At 55.0% G+C, this 14,265-nt stretch overlaps 1 protein-coding gene across 2 annotated transcripts; it reads right to left on the reverse strand.

Annotated features, from left to right (window-relative positions):
* Positions 1 to 11,420, reverse strand: P2RX5 (purinergic receptor P2X 5). 2 transcript variants are annotated; one of them, XM_081115655.1, is made up of 12 exons: positions 11,139 to 11,420; positions 7,166 to 7,316; positions 6,489 to 6,560; positions 6,153 to 6,228; positions 5,972 to 6,068; positions 5,811 to 5,891; positions 5,340 to 5,478; positions 4,633 to 4,769; positions 4,037 to 4,130; positions 3,540 to 3,605; positions 1,521 to 1,603; positions 1 to 313 (listed from the first exon to the last, which is right to left on the reverse strand). In XM_081115655.1, exons 1-12 carry the CDS (start codon positions 11,270 to 11,272, stop codon positions 244 to 246), a joined length of 1,200 nt encoding a protein of 399 aa, XP_080971781.1. In that variant the 5' UTR covers positions 11,273 to 11,420; the 3' UTR covers positions 1 to 243. The 2 variants fall into 2 exon arrangements, with proteins under 2 accessions (XP_080971781.1, XP_080971780.1); XM_081115654.1 differs by having other exon boundaries at positions 11,086 to 11,328.
* Positions 11,421 to 14,265: the final 2,845 nt, after the last annotated feature.

A 14,265-nucleotide genomic window follows, 5' to 3' on the forward strand; every position in this document is an offset into this window, starting at 1 on the left:
AGAAGTGAAAACATTCTAATATTCGCACCCTGGCCCGCCCCCCTTCCCTTTCCAGTGTATCTTAGATCTGAGCCACTCTGCCACTGGGAGGCTCCCCTCCCCCAACACAAAACAAAAAGCTTGTAGCAAGATCCTAAAGTGCAGGAGAGATGGGGGTGCCCAGAAGCCCTTGTCCCATGCAGACACAGGCTCTTCCCAGTTCAGAGCTGCAGGTGATTATGCCCCCGACATCTTCAAGTCTGGCTACGCCTCCACTGTCTGCAGGTTCTGCAGCTGCTCCACAGTCACTTTGCCATTCCCTGTGTGGCCAGACCTGTGTGTGGGTGGGCACAGAGCATGTTTGGGAATCTTGTGGACACAGCCTTCCTAAAGGCAGCACTACAGGCAGGGAGAGCATCCGCAGAGAGGGGCAGTGTGCTGGGGTCCCTGGAGTAGCCCAGACACCTGTAGATGCTCAGACCTGGAGCTGCCCCAGCAATGAGCAGCAGCCACCACAGCGGCACCCCACGCAGGTGAGGCTGCTCCAAGACCAGGGCCGTGGCCATTCTTCCTTCTCACAGCCTAAGTAGCTCAGGCGAGCACCCAAAAAGTGACAGTCAGCTCATGGAGCATGTGGGGGCTGCTGGGTGCCCGGCCACAGAGCAGATCCCCAGCCTCCACTACTTCCTTGCCCCAGCTGCTGCAGCCCCTACAATCTCTCTTCACTCCTCACCATCCTTTGTCCTTCCTCTCTGTCCCAGTCCTTTTAACACCCTTCCCTGCCCAGGCCCAGCTTCTGGTTGGAGGCTGCCAACCTCTAAGTCAGCAAAGACTCAAAATGGGGGATGGGAGGAAAGTCTACTCAGGCCAGTGAACCCCTCCTGGGATGTGGCTTACAAGAGGAGAGTCCCAGTGTCAGGCCCCTGCTCAAGGGCACAAAGCCAGACAGAGGCGAGGCTGGCGTGGCCACCTCCTGACTCAGCCAAGGGCTCCCATTCTAATCCCAGATCCTCCAGGGAACCTTCCCAAGGCCTAGACCAGAGCCCCTTCCCCTTCCTTTCTGCCTACAGACGCACACACCCCAACAAGCCCACAGCCCAAGAGAGCCTGGAAATAGGCTCAGTAGTAAACAAAAAAAAGAAAATCTGTTTTCTTCCCTTACCACTCCAGCTTCACTCAACCCCAGCCCACCAGGACTACCAAGTCCAAGAATCCTAAAACATAAATGCTGGAAGGCACTATATGTAAACCAATTCTCTCGTTTCGCAGAGAGAAACTGAGGCCCGAGGAGGCCTGGAAACCAGGTCTGCCCATGGCCTGTGGTGGCTTTTTCTTCAGACAGCTGCTCTGAGGCGGAGTCCAGTTCTGTGGAGCATGTACTCAGAAAAGTCCACCTTCCTGCCCTTCCAGGGCGGCTCCCCATGTTCAGCCCTGGCGCCACCACCCACCCAGGGTAAAGGTCCTAAGACAGGGAGGGGGAGGCTGGCTGAGCTGGTTCCCTAGGGCTCCCCTCGGGCCAGTGGAGAGGAAGTGGAACTGACCTTACTTCCTCGAATTTCTTGTTGCGGTAGAAGTGGCTCTTTTTGATGAGGTAGATGAGTACCAGGTCGCAGATGAAAGACCCCTGCAAAAGAGTTGGGGGTCCCTGACTCAGAACCCTACACTTCTGGAGACCCCACAGCCACTTGACTGCACTACATCCCGTTGGATCCTGTAACAATCCCAGAAGGGGACATCATTGTGCCCATTTCATAGATGGGGCAACAGCTCAGAAAGAGGCACCTTTGTTTAAGGCCACAAAGCTGGTCTGTAGTAGAGCCCAGGTGAGCCTGGAGTCCACCTGATCCCTCAGGCTAAGCACCCCCCACACTCCCCTGACCTATCAAATCATGTCTTTAACCAATGTCTGCTGAGCATTCACCACGTGCCAGGTACTGCATTGGGGTGCAGGGAGAATTAAGACAACAAGACCCTCTGGGGACACTCTCTGGTGCAAGAGACAAGCATGTAACTTATGGCACAGAGTGGCATGTCCTATGGTGGGGAGAGGAGCGAGAGGAGCAGAGGAGATGGGATTTTACTCAGCCTGGGCTGAGTCTTGAGGGCTGAATAAGAATTTACACAAAGGGGGGAAAGCTCGAGAAGGGCTCTGCAGAGGCAGGGACAAGCTTGTCATGCCTGGGCAATCCCACAGGGCCTGTGGCAGAGAGCTAGACACTTCTGGAGAGGTGGACCAAACCAGCCTGTAACGCTCCCTGAATGTCTTCAAGGCACTGGTTCTCATCCTCTAGGGGGGACACTGAGGGCTTTGGATAGGAGCAGGACACAGTCGGAATTGTGGCATTTAGAAAAGATCCTTCTGGCTGTCAGTGTGAAGGATGGGTTGGAGGGGATCTGAATAACAAGGACACCGCAGTGATGGTCAGGGAAAGAAGCGGCTCGCGACCTGAGCTAATGCAGCGGGGACCCACTGACACCTGAGCACATGCACTTCAGACCAGAGTGCCTGTGCAATGCCCGTCTCACCCACCAGAGGGCGGACCCACCCGCAACACAGAGGGGGTTTCCTGACCGGCTGAGTGGAGGGTGGGGGACCGCAGGAGGTTGATGGATGGGCCCACGCTTGAACCTGGTCCTCTGACCCTGAGCTCTGCACACCTCTTTTTCTTGTTTCCCCCAGATGCAAAAAATGTTCTTTTAAAATCAATTCCTTGTTCCACAGGGCCACAGGTGAGAAACCTTGTCTATAACTGGGGCCTGCCTCTTTTCAGAAGTGAAGATGAGGCTTTAAAAGTTCAGTGACTGCCCGGCCAGCGTGGCTCAGTGGTTGAGCATCAATCTGTGATCCAGGAGATATCGTGGTTCAATCCCCAGTCAGGGCACATGCCCGGGTTGCGGGCTCGATCCCCAGCAGGGGGCGAGCAGGAGGCAGCCGATCAATGACTCTCTCATCACTGGTGTTTCTATCTCTCTCTCCCTCTCCCTCCCTCTTTCTGAAATCAATGAAGATATATTTTTAAAAGAAAACAGAAACTGACGAACAAAATAGAACCAGAGGCATTGAGACATGGAACAGACTGACAGATGTCAGAGGAGAGGAGGGTGGGAGGGACTGGATGAAAGAAGGTGAACAGATTAGCCAAAGAACATATATGCATAGCCCATGGACACTCAACACTGGGGTGAAGGCCAGAGGGAGGGGCTGGGGGCTGGGTAGAAGTGGGCAAGGGGGGGGAAGACATCGGCAATAGTGTCAACAATAAAAATAAATTAAATAAAAGTTCAGGGGCTAATCCTGTATCCCAGAGAACCCCAGCCCCAAACCCAGCTCCAGAGCAACAGGCAGATGCCTCTGGCTCTGAAAAGAGAAACTCAGGCCATCACTGCCCCCTGGGGGCCACTGGAGGGGTGTGAAGTCCCAGAAAGTCCTCTTTACCGGCACCTGCACTGGCCTGCCAGCTCTCTCTTTCTGGGGCATCAGGACAGCTCCCCTGAGGCAGTGTCCCCCTCCCCCCACCAGTGCTCAGAGGGTAAAGGGGAAGAGGAGGGGAGGTACTCACAACACCCATGAGCGCCACCCCGGAGGCCATGTTGATGATCGTGGGGATGATGCTGAACTTCCCTGCCTGAAGCACAGAGACAAGGCAGGGTGAGGGAGGCAGGTGGACAGCAGGGTCCCCCGACACTCCAACCAGAGCCCTCCCAACACACCTGCCCTGCCCTGAGGTGCAGGAAGGATTAAGACAAGGAGACCCTCTAGGGACATTCGTCCGGTGCAACAAACAAGCATGTAGCTTGGCACAGAGTGGCTTGTCCTCTGATGGAGAGAGGAGCGAGGGGAGCAGAGAGAAGATGGAACTTTATTCAGCCTGGGCTGAGTCTTGAGGGCTGAATAAGAATTTATACAAAGTGGGGGAAAGCTCGAGAAGGGCTCTGCGGAGGCAGGAACAAGCTTGTCATGCCTGGGCAATCCCACAGGGCCTGTGGGGGAGAGCGAGAGACACCTCTAGAGAAGTAGATGGGACCAGCCTCCGAGTGGGAGGCACAGCTCACATACCCTGCCATTCACCAGGACATCAAAGCGGATCCCGTAGGCTTTGATCAGGGTGCGGAACTCCACCCCATCTTCATCGCGGTAATATTTGGCAAACCTGGGGAGACACAGCCCAGGGGAAACCTCAGCCTTGCTGCGCCTTCCCTGTTTGGTAACACAGACGCGGAGGCTTTGAGATTTATAAGCACCCCCCGGACCTCGCTCAAAGCAGCCCCAGAAGAGGTTGCAGACCCTCCTGCTGACATTATGCTAAAGACTCATCCAGATCTTTGAAATGCTTGCCCGACATTCCCCAAGAGACAAGGGCTTTCCCACTCCATGCTGGGACAACCTGGGCCACCAAAGCACTGATGGAGCTGATCCAGCTGAGAAGTCAGGCCCCAGCTTCATGGGGATCCCAGGGCGATGACAGACCCTTCTCTCCTCTCTTCTCCTCCCCCAGAGACCCCCCCTGGAGGCCATCCCTCTCTCCCCAGCTGTCTCTCCCTGCACCTCCCACTCTGACACTTACCCCAGGAAGGGGTGTTACAGTGCTGGCCCCCAGGAAAGGATACAAAACATGGACAGAGCCATACGGCAGCAGGCCCAGGCCCAGTTACCTGAAGTTGTACCCAGAAGAGACAGAGTTTCCCAGAAGCCTGCTGTCCAGCCGGCTAAAATGATAGTGAGGGTTGCATTCAGAAGGAGCTTTGTCAAGATCACAGTTCCACTCGATCTGGATTCCTATCACACCGCCCTTGATGAAAAAGAGACGGGAATCCGTGCACAGAACTTTCTGGAGATGGACAGTAGTCACAGACTAACTCTCCACGGAGAGCTGGACAGGACTGGGCAGGTACTGAGGCCGGGGGTCAGCCCGGCTGGAGCGTCCTTCTGGAAGGAAGGTGCACGGCCCAGGAGAGGCTGAGAAGCGACACGCTGACAGCCCCTAGCCCCCGTCTCCTCCTGCCTCCTGCTTCAGAAAAGACAACTACCGGGTGAGCACCTACTACGCTACGGGCAGGCACCTTACACAGAGCCAGGATGTGCCAGGCGGACTCCTTCTGGTTCAGTTTCAGCCGCTTCCCCAGCGACTAAGAACCAAAGGGCAGGTGCCGAGTATGCCCCTCACCAAGTGCCCGAGGTCCGAGCGAAGGCACAGCTGGCTGTGTGTCACAGTGAATTCTGAAAACAGGAAGTCCCTGGGGCAGATGACTTTGCAGGGCCACCTGACCCCATGGGTCACCCCCCACACACCCTCATTAGAGAGCCCAGGCCCAGAGCCCTGAGGCCCCCACAGAGGGCTCCCTGAGCGCACACCACCCACCTGCAGTGCTATCTCCTGGAAGTCGCTCCCCGTCCAGCTGACCACAGACCCCAGATGGAAGATGGGGCAGTAGGGACTCTTGGGGCCGAACCGGCAGGACTTCAGGTAATTACTGTCTTCGGTGTGCAGCACATTGGTCCTGGGTGGAGGCCATGAACAGACAGCGAAATGAAGGTAGACTTGCTGTTTCTGAGCCAGAAACTGGACCTGACCCAGGAGGCACAGGGCCCCTCACCCGGCCCAGGCCTTGTCCTGGACTTCAGCCCTCTACTCAAGCCCCGACCACAACCACGCTAACGTCCCACTGCAGTCAAAAACAGAGCCCCCCCCGCCCCAGCAGGGCAGGGCGCCCAGCTGCCCCCAGTGGTTCATTCATACACAAGTGATACATACACGGGGACCCACTCACAGCCACCAGGAGGGCCAGCCAAAGCCCCACCCCTGGGACTCCAGTAGCCGAGCCCCACATACTTGGAGAAGTTGAATTTCGGGAAGCGGATGAAGTTCTTTATGTAAATAGTGAAGTCTTCAGCCTTGCCCAGGAGTGGCTTCCTGAAAACCAAGCCGGGACAGCTGTTTAGGGAGCCGCAGGCCTGGGTAACTCCTCGGGGTCCCGAACCACAGCCACTTACTCTGGCCTGGACCTTGTCTCCACTGGGCACCAGGCGAAGATCTCACAGGTGCCCCTCTGCTTGTTCTCCGCCCGTAGGCAGCGGCCGGTCCTCACTCCTGCAGGGTGGGGCAGGTAGTGCCAGGAACCCCCTGGCTCCAAGCCCCCTTCTGCTCCCCAGCCCTGGCCACTCCCAGCCTCACCATTTCCAGTCACAACAGGCTCCCCAGGAGGGCAGTCGCTGTCCTCAGAGCACAGGGCGTCAGGAATGCTTTCGCTCTACCGGGACAGAAGGGCGCCTGTGTGGACGGTTCCCCTGCAGGCTCCCAGCTCAGAGCCGGGTCCCACCCCAGAAGTAGGACAGAGGCTCCTCCCCTGCCTCGGGCCACCCACCTTTTGAGAACCTGTTTCTCCCCTAAACAGTACAGGTACATGCATCAATGCACACCCCAAGGCCCCGCAGGGGAGAGAACCCCAGCTTCTGGAGCCAGGCCGGTGCTGGGGTTCTCCACCACCTCCCAGCTCGCGCCAAAGCAAACCTCAGCACAGGTTTCCTGCCGCTGGTTGGGGGTCACGATTAGGTTGGTGATGACAAAGAAGACATTCTCCCCCTGGGGAACCAGAGAGGGGTTAAGGAACCTCCTTCTGCCTTCTTGGGGACCCTCCTTCCCAGGGCTGCCTGGCAGGGGGTGGGGTCTCTGCATGGATGTTGGGGACAATGGGGCCATAAAATCCCTAGATTCCCTCCCACCCATCCACCCACTGACCCCAGAGTCCCTGAGTAAATGTCCTTTAATGGATTCCTTCCAGACCCACACCCGCAAGCTGCCCCCGCCCCACAAATCCTTATTCTGACCTCAGCCCCTGGGGTCCAGGCCCGGGAGGAGAGGGAGCAGTGAGGGGGCAGCTCCGCCCTGGCCCAGGTAGGCTGTGAACAGGCCAGGGAGCTGACCTAAGGGACTCACACTGACCCAGAAACTCTTCTGAGCCCTTTGGTCTCAACAGGCTCAGGGTTTGCTGGGAACAGAGCGGTTCCATGAGGCACAGCCTCATGGAGTTGGGCATGGGGGGAAGGATCTGGACAGGATCTCTATTTACAAACCCTGGCAGCTGCTCTGGACCAAGGGAGACAACGAATGGGAGTCCCTGGGTCCCAGAGCAGCTTCCCATGTGACCCACCCCAGCCAGGCCCTGCCAGCCCGGGTGGGGTTCAGACCTGGGGTGGGATGACGTAGTCCGCAGCATCCCAGAGCCGCTCTCCCAGCTCCGAGGTGTTGGTGAAGATCACGCCCTTGACTTTGGTGATGATGCTGCTCTGCAGGGAGGTGTCGGTGTCCTGGTAACTCTTCTTGACCAGGAACACCCAACTGCAGGAGGGGCCAGCAAGGTGGGCATCAGCCTTGTTGCTGCCCTCAGGTTTCCCCAAGCCCGGGGGGGGGGGGCCTAGGCTCAGGGCTCCACGTAACCCCAGGTGACAGTGCACTGCTCTCAGTGGGGCTGGGATGACACCTGCTCACCCTTGAACTGGCCATATGACCCTGGGCAGGCCAATGAATTCTGGGGCTTAACACAGATAACAGCACCTCCCTCCAGGCAGTGAGGGGGGTTAAAGGACATGGTGCATAACCTGAAACCAACCATGAGGGGACCTCAATCGAACCCAAATGGAGGGGCAGTCTACAACATTAGAGTGCAAGAAAAAATAGGTAAGTTGGACTTTACCAAAATTAAGAACTTTTATACATCAAAATACACTATCAAGAAAGTGAAAGGAGCCCTGGCTGGTGTGACTTGGTGGGTTGGGCGTTGTCCCATGCACTGAAAGGTGACCGGTTCTATTCCAGTCAGGGCACATGCCCAGGTTGTGTGCTCGATCCCCAGTAGGGGGCGTGCAGGAGGCAGCCAATCGATGTTTGGCTCTCACATCAATGTTTCAATTTCCCTCTCCCTTCCTCTCTCTAAAAGTCAATTAAAAAAATCTTTTTTTAAAAAAAAAGTGAAAAGATAACTCACAGAATGGGCGAAAACACTTGTGAATCATATAACTGGTAAGGATTTAGTACCCAGAACATCTAAGTCTTCCTCAACAGTACAGAAGACGAATAGCCCAATTTAAAAATGGACAAAGGCCCTAGCTGGTTTGGCTCAGTCGATAGAGCATTGGCCCGCAGACTGGAGGGTCTCGGGTTCGAATGCGGCCAACGGCACGTACCTTGGTTACAGGCTCAATCTCTGGCCCCAGTCAGGGTGCAGGAGGCAACCAATCGATGTGTCTCTCTCACATCGATGTTTCTTTCTCTCTCTCTTCCCCTTCCACTCTCTCTGAAAAGCAATGGAAAAAATATCCTCAGGTGAGGATTAAAAATAAAATAAAAAATATAATGGAGACATTATTTAAAAAAAAAAAAAATGGACCCAGGATTTGAATAGACATTTCTAAAAAAGAGATATACAAACAGACAATAAGCACATGAAAAGATGCTTAACATCATTGGTCACTTGGGAAATGCAAATACAAACCACAATGAGATAACACTTCATACTTAATAAGCTGGCTATAATAAAAAAAAAAAAGGAATTTGGTAGAACATGGAGAAATTGGGAATGTGAAATAGTGTAGCTGCTGTGGAATACAGTTTGGCAAATCCTCAGAAAGGTTACCTTGTGACCCAGCAATTCTACTCCTAAGTGTATACCTGAGAGAACTGAAAACACGTGTTTACATAAAAACTTGTATGTGAATGTTCTTAGCAGCGTTATTGATAACAGCCAAAAAGTAGAAACAGTCCAAATGTCCACCGACCAATGAGCAGATAAACGAATGTAGTGTAACCATATGACGGAACATTATTCAGCCATAAAAGGAATGACATGCTGACACATACTTCAACATGGATGAACCTTGAACACAGCATGCCAAGTAAAAGAAGCCAGGCCCACGCCCCCAAAAAGCCACACAGGGCATGATTTAATTTATATGAAATGGCCAGAATGGCAACTATATAGAGACAAAAAGAAGACTAGTAGTTGCCAAGGGATGGGGGTAGGGGAGAATAATGACTGACTGTTAATAGATACAGGTTTAGGGGGCAGTGGAAATTGCTGGAATTAGGCAGTGTTGATGGTTGTGCGGCATTGTGAATATACTAAAAACCACTTAATTGTATAATTTAAAATGATTAAAATGGTGAATTATATGCTACGTGTATTCTACCTCAATTTAAAAATGGTTTTTAAAAAATTCTGTGTTCATGAGTTACAAAGCAAGACTCGGGAACAATTCCAGATTAAAGGAGCTGAAAGAAGACATGATTATTGAGTGCAAGGCGTGAGCTCAGATTGTTGGGACAATTTACAAAAGGTCAATAGCTTAGGCAATAACAACAGTTCAAAATTAATCTCCTAATTTTCCTACTTGTACTTGGTCAAATAAGAGAATTCCTTATTTTTAGGAAATACGCAATGAAGTATATAGGAGCAAGGAGACATCATGTTTGCCAACTACTCTTAAACAGTCAGAAAAAAATGCAGAGACATGGAGAGAGAAAGTAAGAGAACACGAGTGTAGTAAAATGTTAACATTTGGGGAATCTAGGTGAAGAGCATTAAAAAAGTTTTTGTACTACTCTTGTAACTTTTCCAAAGTCTAAAATTATGTCAAAATACAAAAATATTTTTAAATGAGATGGTACATGTAAATTGCTTAGCACGGGAAGTGCCTGTCACAGAGGAAGAGCTCCTTGAATACAACTCATCAGTTTATTGCTGGTGTTACTGTTAAAATTAGAGACCAGGTTAACAGAAACTTGGGCGCGTTGAGGAAACTGAGACCAGGAGAGGGCAGGAAGCTGCCTGCCTGAGGCCATGCAGTAGTGGTGTGGGATGCCCTGCACCTCCCAAGGTGCCAGGAAGGGTTCTCTGGATAGCAGATGCCAAACAAAATGTGTCACCCTCTTCATCTCTGGGGGCAGAGGGGGCATGTCCTGGGCCCTAGACTCTGGTCCTGTCTCTAAGGAACTCTGAGAGGGCTGTGACCCTTGAGCCAACCAGCCATTTGGTAGAGACACACTGGGCCCAGGACAGAAACATGCAGCAAATACTCAAGGAACATTCATTCACTCATTCATTTCACACCGACTGCCTGAGCAGTTAGGTGATACCAGGCCCCTTCCTCTTGGTGTCCCCAGCCTCCAAACAAGTATATAATTACCTTGTGGGAAATTATTTGACATGTGGGAGGAAGAGGCCAGGGAGTTCTGGGAGGCCCGGGTCTGAAGGAGGAGCGGACACTGCCCAAGTACAGGAGGAAAGGCACCCCTGGCTGAGGAACAGCATGTTCAAAGGCCCTCAGGTGGGAGACAGCCAGGAGCCTTAAGGACGACGAAGCTGGGGACATGCCAGGCCTCCAGGTGATGTCAGGGCTACCCTCCCAGCAGGAGCACCTACTCCTCCCCCAATCAGGAAATGGGAGCCACTCAACAGCATTTCATGGAAGAGTAAAAGGCAAAGGCGAATCCGAATCCGAATCCGCATCCCAGTCCCCTGCTGCCAGTTCCTCCCTCCACCTGTCCCTTCCCTACTCAGGGGTGAGGGCTCTGGACAGTGCCTGGTGGAGCAACCCCAAGGAGCTGCCCCTCTGCTCATGGCACCAGCTTCTGCCAGGTGGGAGGGGGTGTGGGTGGGGCAGACACCCGTGGGCAGGACCCCCCAGCTGGCTACCAGAGAGGCCAGCCGCTGTGGGGTGAGTTGACCAGAGGGACATGCCCAGGCTCCTGTGTGGCCCCAGGAGGTGGCTTGGCTCTGAGCTCAGCGATTATAAATAGCCTCCCCTGTGTGGGAAGCTCCCGAGGCGACAGCTGCAGCCCAGCCCCCGGCACCCTTGCCCCCATCCCACAGCCCTAGCATCGGGGGCTCCAGGCCTGGAGCAGGGGGCTGCCCAGGGAGAACCCGGTCGATCCGGGCAACCGAGGAGCCCCTGCCGCCTCTCGTCCCCTCCAGGGCCGCAGTCCGCGGAGCCCAGGGCTCCCTCCTTGCCCCACCCCCACCCGCACCCGCACCCGCACCCCCAAGCCCCGGGGAACACCACGTGCACCCGGGCCAACTCGCAGACCCCGCGCCCCGGAGCCCGGCACTCACACCACCAGGTAGGTCAGGATGGAGAGCTGCAGCAGCCGGTACAGCAGGCCCACCTTCTTGTTCTTGGCGATGACGTACTTCTCCGTCTTGTAGTCGAACAGCGACTGGTAGAGCCCCTTGCAGCTCGCCTGCCCCATGGCGCCGTCTCACCTGGGCCTGGGGACGGGCCGCCGCGCCGGTGGCGCATCCGAGCCGCGCTCGCCCGCTCCCGGCGCCGGCCCCGCGCTCGCTCCGCGCTGCGGCGCCCGAGGTGCGCGCGGGGCTCTGGGCCGGGGCGGGGGCGGGGGCCTCGGGGACCGAGGGGACCGAGAGGACCGAGAAAGCACTGCCCGGAGCGCGGAGCCCGGCGGGGCGGGGGCGGGGGCGGGGGCGGGGGCGGCGCGGAGCGGCAGGCGGCGGACGGCGACCTTGCGGCCACCCCGTCCCCTCCCTGCGCTGACACGGTGACCCCCGCGCCGGGGCGCCCCGGAGGCCGGCGACCGCACGTGCCGCGGCGGAAATTCGCGGGCTCCACGGGAGCACCAAGGAGGCCAGGCGCCCAGAGGAGAGCTCTTTCAAAGCCAACCTCCCCTACCCCTTTCTCCGCGCCCCGAGAAATCCCCGGGGTTCCTCCTATGGAACAGATGGGGAAACAGAGGCCAGAGGAGGAGGGCCCTGCGCGCGAGCAGGGGATGTGAAAAGGGGTTAAAGAGCAGCCATAGGTTTTTCTTGCTCCCTGGCGCGCGCACGCGCGCGCGCGCACGCACACACACACACACACACACACACACACACACACACACACACACAGGCTGGGAGAGCATGGGGATTTGACAGACCCATGGCTCCCCCCTCATCAAGTGGGTGTCCCAGTGGCAGCAGCTGTGGCAGGTTGTAACCCCCGCTCCCAGGCAGGCAGCTGCTAAGCAGGCCCCGCGCCCACAGCCTGAAGATCACTCCTGGGGCAGACGGGGTGGGGTGGGGTGGGCAGGCAAGGGACCCAAGGCCCGGGATCATAAAATACATCTGCAGAGAGGGCCTGCACCAAAGCAAGACAGACGGGCCCCAGAGAGGCGGGCCCTGGGGAGCTCTCCCTTTTGTGTGTGAGCAGCTGTGCTTGCTCATTTGCTGCGTCCTGTCCCGCCATCAACCAGAACCCTGCTCCTCTCCCTAGCCTGGCCCTCGCTCGCAGTGAGAACCTTTCCCTGACACAGGCTCTGGGAGTTGGAAGGGACCCTGAAGTTCCCCCGGTATGATCCTCTCTAAAAGTAAAAGCCCAGGGCAGGAGGTCTCCAGTTTTATGTACATGGGAACATTTGGAAGGAAAATGCAGATTCCCGGGCCCTGGGTCTAGTGTCTTAATATGTTAAGTCTAGTGGGAGGGGTCCTGGGAATCTGTATTTTGGAAGCACGGGGCCTTATTCCTTTTCATCAATTTCAACTCATATGCCATTTCCTCAAAAAGGCCTGTTATCACCACCCACCAAAAGTAGTCCCCACCCCAGGCACCTTCTATCCCATTACCCCTTCTTAATCCCTTAGAGCATGTGTCACTCTTGGATAGGGTCTCCTTTACTTATTGACTGTCCCCCACTAAGAGCATAAGCTCCAGGAGGGCAGCGGCCTCACCTCTGGACATCTCGGTATCCCACGCCCACTGCTGTGCCTGCCTTATAATAGTTTAGTAGACAGCTGTTGAGTGAGTGAACCAACTCACGCCCGATTTTTTAAACAGGGATGGGATTTGGAGCTGCCATGCTTCCCCAGTCATGACTAGGGATTTTAGAAGCTGATGTCATCCTGGAGGAAAGGCTTGGGAACTGTCACCAGACCTGCCTTCCTTGCTCTCCTGCCAGCCTCTTCCTCAGCCCTCCCCTGACATGGTTCTCGAACACTGAGGAGTTGCAGCCTCAATGGAGTGACATTACACCTATAAAGATGTCCCTTACTCTGAGCCCATGGGGGACGGTGGCCTTTCAGGATCTTGTGATCTGGCCTGGAGAAGAGCTCCAGGCTGGGCCCCCACCCTTGCCCAAACAGCACATAGGATGATGCCACATTGGGTCTCTCCACTCCCCAAGGGAGTTCCAAGCTTTGTGGTCTCTTAATTCTACTGGGGGATCCCCCAGAGACCAGGCCTTCATTTTGCAGGTGGAGTAACTGAGGCCCCAGGTCACAGGGAAGAGCCTATGACTAGTCCAGGGCACTCTCCCCTGTTCTTGCTTCCTTAAACCTTTACTGAGCACCTACTGTGTGCTGCTGGAGAGGCTGAAATGCCAGGCTCCCTGCCCTCTGGCTTGTCATAACTGGCCCTCTGACTTCAGAGAAGGGGCTCTGCTCTCATTTGCCCTTCAGTGTGGGCTGCCCCTCCTGAACCACCCCATGGCCCAGCCAAGACCAGGCTCCAAATTCTGACAGAACTGTCCTGAAGCTTTAGAGACCACAGGAGGAATGGCCAGAGGGGAAAGGGCTGTCCTCACAGCTGGGCCAGGCCCCTCCTGTGGGCTCCCTCACAGCACATCTTCTAAGACTACTAGGTCCAGACGATCCGTAGGTCATGATGTCAATTTCCTGGGTCATAACCAGCATATATACATAAAGGGGGGGGGGGGATATCAAAGTGTGTTTAGAAAGTGAGGGCGGTCATGGTTTTGTGAAACTTCTGGTTCTTCTGGTTGACATGTGAGTGTGTACACTGACATTATGAGGTGGCATCTATTTCTTCCTGTGGGTCATGGTCAAAACAAGGTGCACAGTGCTTCTCACAAGCTGCAAACCCCAGCATCTGCAATCTGCTTCCACACAGCTGGGGCCAGCTCATCACCCCAAAAGGTCAGGCCCAACACCCATTATACCCAAAGAGGGAGAAGGGGCCTTTGATCTTTACATTTGCATTACTAAAAGTCCAAGTCAGAGGTGTTCCTAAAACCAAGATGAATTCTCCCCTCGAGAGAAAATTGCCTGCTGCTTTTGAGTGATTTCTCCAGTTTCTGCATAGCTCCATCTCAACAGTCTCAGAGCCCCAGGCACTGTCCAAGGAATCTTCACCACCATTACCATGGAGAATGCCCATCAGTGCTTACTACTTGCCAAGCACTGTTCTCTATGTCTTATGTGTATGGGGTCATTTAATAGTCACAACTCTACGTATCAGTACAACTGTTATCCTTATTTTTCCCTAAGAGGTTAGATGTGTCTGTG

The sequence above is a fragment of the Miniopterus schreibersii genome (genome assembly GCF_964146895.1).
Source record: "Miniopterus schreibersii genome assembly, chromosome: 16".
In the NCBI taxonomy this organism is placed as follows: Eukaryota; Metazoa; Chordata; class Mammalia; order Chiroptera; family Miniopteridae; genus Miniopterus; species Miniopterus schreibersii.